The sequence below is a fragment of the Tinamus guttatus genome, unplaced genomic scaffold, assembly GCF_059628265.1.
Source record: "Tinamus guttatus ecotype Peru unplaced genomic scaffold, ASM5962826v1 Tinamus_guttatus_pri_ptg000777l, whole genome shotgun sequence".
NCBI lineage: Eukaryota > Metazoa > Chordata > Aves > Tinamiformes > Tinamidae > Tinamus > Tinamus guttatus.
This window is the reverse complement of record NW_028289311.1, coordinates 86022-92234: the sequence shown is the minus strand read 5'-3', so window position 1 is coordinate 92234 and position 6213 is coordinate 86022. Positions and strand designations below refer to the sequence as shown.

The window sequence follows — 6213 nt, the reverse complement described above, 5'->3', positions numbered from 1 at the left end:
CCTGCCAACTTACTTGTTGGTCCTATTCCTTATTGGCATGCATTGAATCTGAATGCACTTAAAAGGACCTATTTATTAAAATACAAACTGGGAAATACAGAACTTCAAAATCAAACATAGAGGTTTTTCATCTGTTGATTCTCTTTTGAAAGAGGAAGTCTGAAGCATGATTTGCAGAACTGCCACTGCACACCGTATGCACACCGTATGCAGAGCAGCCTATACGCAGAGCAGAGCAGCACTCCATCCTGCCTTGTGGCTTCTATTGTCCTTTCTCACCTCCTGTCCTGAATTGAAAATGTAAAATCTGACAGTGGAGGAGCACTTCAACCTTGACCACATGAAAATTGACAGTGGGTGGGGGGTGGGGAGGAGAGGGGAAGAAATAGGGAATAAAACGATCACTGTCCTGAGCAAGCCTACTTTTCCAGACTTAACTCCAGGAAGGAAGGAACTATGAAGTCTGAGGTCTCTCAAAACTGAAAGATATTTTTTTTAAAAAAAGAGGTTCTTTCCTCAGCTATTTTTGAAAAAAAAAAAGTGACACATTTTGGTAACAATCAAAAAGGAAACATCCTGTTTACTTTATGGCTATAGTACTCATAGAAGTAATGGGGCAAGTCTAGTGTGAAGCTCTTGGGAGGTATATTCAGATCTTCCTGCATTACAGTGCCATCTCACAAGGTTCTATGTTACCTTGGGAGGAGCAGCAACTGTGGTCCAAATCACAAAACATGATAAAGAAACTTAATCTGGATGAATGGATACTGTTCTGTCTCTCTTTGTATTAGTGCTATCTCAAAGATTAAGTTGTTACCTTTGACTGTGTAGTAACATTTAAATTGCTGTGTCAAAAGACAGTGACTCTACAGGACAGTCAGGCAGACCTCTTGAACATATGGTACCTGCAGAATTTCTCAACTGAAGTGTCCATTTTTAACTCAAACACGGTAAGGATGAGATCTTTCAAATTCTATTGTGATACGTAAACTTAAAACTAGGGGAAGGGGAAAGAAATGGAGGAAATAGGTACAGGAATGGGGCCAGTATTGTCTGCTTCCTCAAAGAATAGATTTTGACTTTTAATTCTTGGGCCATTAGAGACTGCAAAACATGCTCAAGAGTCCCAAACATACTAGACCGATTATTTCATTTTGCAGGCAGTCAGATTCCACAGAAACAGTGGTTTCCACAAACCACGGTTTGTTCTTATACAATAAATACCATTAGTCTGAGTTTTAAAGAAATCACAAATTTTGTTGATCTACTACAACTGGAAAAATACTTATTGCTGTAATTTCTATTATTTTGCAATAATGAATAATTAAAGTAAAGTTAAGGTTTTCAAATCTGTCTTCTGACTTTCCTCTTTTTCTTCCAGATTAAGCATCCATTTTAGCTTAGAAAAGTGATATTTGGAGTTTCGAGGAGTCTTGGAAAAAGAGCTGTTTGATGTCTGTCCAGGTATACAAGTTCTGAAAAATAAACGACTCAAATATCTTAAAGGTGAGATACTAGAATTAGTATAAAGTAACTGTATGAAAGCGCAAATACATATGTGTGAAAAGTAGTGTATTTTCACATGAAAGTGAGCAGTTACGAGTTATGCAAAATTTAAGCATATTACTAACAATAACATAATTGTGCATTCTTTACGCATTGTCACTTTTTATCACAATCCTTGTTTTTAAAGGTTAAAATATCAAAGCTGATCCCTTTATTCAGATCACTAAGGAAAAATATTTAACTATCAATTAATTTATCTATAAATTAATCTAATTTAACTATCAGTTTAATCTGAAGCCACTGAGCGGAGCATGAATTCCTTTCCCAACTCTACCCAGTAAAATGTCTCTTTAAATAGGAAAGAAAAATGTACCTGGGAAGTGATGATGGACTCTTTCCTTTAGATCCAGACCTGCTGCAGCTTGCAGGTGTCATTTTGTTTGCAAATGGACTTTTCCGATCTGGTGTCTTAAGGCCAGTTCTAATGGTTGGAGTGGTTCTAATGGAATGGTGTGTCATGGTAGCCAGAAAATCTCTGTTATTACCATAATGTTTTGTTGTTTTGTTGCACGAGTTGCAAGTAACCAGCTGCACAGAGAGGGAAGGAAATATCATCATTATAACAGTCTTTCCTCCTCACACTACAAAGCCACTATAAAGAATTATCCAAACTATTCTCTGAATATCATGACACCAGCCCAACTAGTTAAACATTTGCTTAGATGAAACACAGAGATTATAAAAGGAACATGTATTTTACAGCGAGTATTTTCAGTCACACTTCATAAACCAACTAGGTCCCATGGGTTTATCTAGAAATGACTCCAATCCCTGGCAACTAATTTCAGGAGGCCTTTAAATCTAAATGCAAACATGTGATGCAGTGAGCTAGGAAAAACAACCCCAGCAGAACAGAAAGATGAAACAGCATCTGAACTGGCTGAATATACATCAGTGGTGTTCATATTTCACTGAAAAATATGATACACAAAGTGATCAAAACTCAGTAAGGGAGTAATAATAATAATAATCCTGACAGCTGATGACATCTGTATTTCCTGAGTTTCATTTTGTGTTATTGGCTCTCTAATCACTTTTAGTTCTGCAAATATTACTTGACAAATCAGCAGATTCTTGTCTGAGAACACATCAAATATACTAGTAACTTTCAGACCTAGCAGAGTGCTCTCATTTATTAAGATATCTGTTTGCATGTCTTGTTTTTATATTTCAGTATGCCTCAGCAATAGTAGATTAAATATATACTTTTATTCTTCAAAATATTAGATTTATAGTCTTAGATAATTTTATAAAAAAACCCTAAAGCCTCAAAGCAACCTTATCTCTGCTTATATGACATATACGGTTTAGTTTTGAAACACTTCATTTACAGACTAATATTTGGCTAATATTAAAGTTTTAAGCAATTCAAGTTATGCACAAGGTACAAGTAAAATGTTTTGGTTACCATGGCCTATGGATATAAATGAAGTAAAGCTTTTAAATTTAGTTAATATACTTTTAAACCACACATACAACTGAACAACAACACAAAAAAGTTTCAGTCACTCAACTCTTCTTTTGATCTGAAACATCTGGGTAAAAACAGCCTGACTTCAGTAAAGCCTTATCTTTGGTGCACATCTGAATTCTTAGGCATATTTTTGGGGAGATTCATAGCAATGCTTTGCATGTAGCATAGATCACTGGTCCTAGTTTTACCATACTTATACAAATTGGACAAAAGAAGCAGACAAACTCCGACATTCTTGCTATTTTTGCATAACTATGCAAATGATACGACTGATACAATCACGGACAGTGGAAATGCTGAAGCTTCTTGGCAGGAAGAAATTACTTAATTTAAAGCAAGCTCTTAGATGCCTACAGAGCCTGTCCAAAATGCTGCCAAAGAGAAAGATCACAGGAAGTGCAGTGTTGTTTGTGTAGCTTTGCTGACATGTTTTTTTAGGGGAAAGGAAATAAGGCATGTCTGCTCATACCATTGTGCTCTTGATCTCACTGCTGTGGAGAGTAGATTTCAAAGTGTTGACTGTGAATGTGAACAGAAGCTCTCCCCAAAAAAAAAAAAAAAAAAAAAAGAGTTTTGTGCTCATGAAGGTAGAGATGTGTAGGTGAGAGCTCCACTTCCAAGTGGAAGACGTGCATATTATGCCTCCTGTGCTAATGAAAAGGTTTCAGGGAAATATTAGTAACTTTGCGGTTCCAAGCAAACACCCTTACCAAAACACTTCTCGAGTCTCTGTACTTTCTCAACAGCTTTGCCTGCTTCATGTTGTGTTTATGGTTCTTTGTCTCTCGTCTCAGAACCCTCTCTATCCGCGGAGTCACCTTCATCTTAGGTTTGAGACGCACGCGGTGGTTATCAGGAACGAGGAACTGGAAACAGTAAGGACACATCCCCTCTTTTCGGAGTTCATCATCTACAGATCAATCAAGGCAAAACAGCAAAATTTAAATGACAAAAATAATCATTGTGTTTTTCAAATAAGAACTTTAAAAAAGCACACAGCGTGACTGTTAACCCCCTGACAGGTGACCTACTTAGAATTTCAAACTGGTTAAGGCTACACTAGTGCACTTTTTTCCTCTCACAACATAACACGGTTGTAGCCCGGTTGCACCTTCACTCAGTAACAACCACGCCGGCGCGAGTGTCTTTGCCCAGGTCTCCTGCGCGGCACATCTCTGTTGCACACACTGCCACGGCCGCAGCCCGAGGCCGGCGCCCGCCGCGATGCTCGCCGCCGCCGCCGCCGCCCCACTCCCGGGGGCCTCTCCAAGCCGCCGGGAGGGCGCCCGGGCTCCGCGCTCCCGCCGCGGCCACAGTGCACTCGCCTTTGCCGGAGCTCAACGTCCACCTGCGCCAGGAGTGGGGAGGAAAGGAAAAGGAGCAATGACACTGCCGCCCGGTAAAGCGCGTCACCCCCAACTCCATCCCCGCGCGGCAGGGGGCCTGACTTCCCCGCGTCGTAAATTAGACCGGTCCCCTTCCTCCCTCCCCCAGCTGCTGGCCCCTTCCCGCCGCGCAGCCCCCGCGCCGGGCGCACGCCCATACAGCAGGAAGCGGGCCTGGCCTGGGCACGCGCTCGCCAGTGCTCGCGCCGCCACCTCCAGGAACCGCTGCCGCCGCCGCCCCATGCCGCCGCGCCGCCGGAAGTCTCTCGCAGCCAAGTCCGGCGGCACCCAGCGGTCGCAGCACGATCGTTCCGGGTTCTCCGACCCTGAGGGGCAAGGAAAGAAGGGGCAGTGGTGGCGGGTGAGGCGCTGGTAATGGCTGCGTGCGGCCGTCGGGAGAGTGGGGGTGCCGGCGGCAGTCCCCAGTGTTAGCGAGGGGAGCCTCGCTCTGGGCGGATTCTTTTAGCGGGGGGAAGGGGGAGGACGGGGGAAGTTGTTGGGATGCCCGTGCCGCCCGGCAGGCTTGGTGCGCTGAGAGGCGGAGAGCGATGCCCACGTGCGGGGGCGGCTGTGTTTCCTCTTCCTGTGGGGAGGAAAACTTACACTTCAGGAGAGGGGAAAAAATGTATTAATGTTAAAAGCCGTCACCTGAGGAATTTCAGGCACTAGCTGCAGAAAGCTCCTCGCTATTCAAGTGCTGAGCACTAGCTACCTTTTCCTCGGTTTAAATGCCTTTTTTAAGACTTTTAGCAACCGTGTACTTTATCACTCTGCGAATGTGCGCCTATTAAAAAAGCAAAAACAATTTTTTTTTTCACTGTTTGATGTGTGTTTTATTTTCTCGGCCCCATTCCTTTGCTAATTGTTATTTTCCTTTTATCTTTTGGCAGCAGTGCTCATTTTGGAGCCGTATTCATCAGGCTGGGCTTCAATAGCCTACCAGGGCTACATGAATGTAGTTTCTTCTTATTTCCTAACACAGAGCTGCCAAGTGTTTTAGCTAATGAGAAGCATGGAAGTAATAGGACTTTCTTTAATAGCACCTTTACTGTAAAAGTGCACAAATCTTGGGCAAGCTAATGTTTGTAGTAACTGCAATTAGAACTCCATCTTGGTTTTCATTAAAAAGGCTTTTTTTTCAATGAAATTAAAGAGGAATACTCACATTGGAGAATCTTTGGCTTTGTTTATAGTGTTTTTGTAACATCCCTCAAATAAATGTAGTTTGCCCACTACACCTGTTTAAAAACTCAACTAGTATTCATCAGCCAACCAATGCTTGGCATATGAAATACTCTCATTCTGTACCAGTAGGGACAGTTGAGGGTAAAGAGAGAAAAGTCATTTTGGGAGGCAGATAAGCAAACAATGCTCCAAAATGTTTGTTTTGGTGGGTGAGAGGACCTGTTTTTATCACTCTTAGTGACTAAAACCATGAAAGTGTTTTGCCCACTAAGGACTGTGTTGCAGAGGAAGAATGGTTTGCAAGGCGAAACAGTGCTGTATTTTCCTTCAGCACCTGCCTAGCAAAAGAGAAGTGTTCTTGGGAATCCTCTGCTGGCTGTAGCTGCACACTTGCACCAGGGTATATATGTGCATTTTGAGGGTAAGAACATATGCCTGAGTGACTTGGTTGACAAATACTAGTGGTCACAGCACTAATTAATTAGTGATTAATGAAGAGCAAGGTATTTGGTTTTAATTTTTCTTCTCCTTGAAATACTTCTTTTTTCTCCTATGACTCTGAAACTAGGCTGTGCTATTCTCTCCTTTTTGCCAGTTCACTGA

The 6213-nt window shown here is 42.0% G+C and overlaps 1 protein-coding gene across 1 annotated transcript; it reads right to left on the bottom strand.

The window, feature by feature from the left end:
- Window positions 1–1214: 1214 nt before the first annotated feature.
- On the bottom strand, window positions 1215–4669 carry LOC148591498 (ribonuclease MRP subunit p24-like). The gene is made up of 5 exons (XM_088537463.1): window positions 4586–4669; window positions 4366–4388; window positions 3751–3950; window positions 1880–2094; window positions 1215–1475 (listed from the first exon to the last, which is right to left on the bottom strand). The coding sequence occupies exons 1-5, from the start codon at window positions 4666–4668 to the stop codon at window positions 1325–1327; spliced, it is 672 nt and encodes a 223-aa protein (XP_088393589.1). The 5' UTR covers window position 4669; the 3' UTR covers window positions 1215–1324.
- Window positions 4670–6213: the final 1544 nt, after the last annotated feature.

Excerpts from the sequence above, each read along its gene's own strand:
- LOC148591498 (XM_088537463.1), bottom strand. The coding sequence starts at position 4,668 with ATGGGGCGGCGGCGGCAGCGGTTCCTGGAGGTGGCGGCGCGAGCACTG. Across the intron at positions 3,951-4,365 it reads GACGTTGAGCTCCGGCAAAG|ATGATGAACTCCGAAAAGAG; the intron begins GCGAGTGCACTG and ends ATTGATCTGTAG. Across the intron at positions 1,476-1,879 it reads AGTCCATCATCACTTCCCAG|AACTTGTATACCTGGACAGA; the intron begins GTACATTTTTCT and ends TTTATTTTTCAG.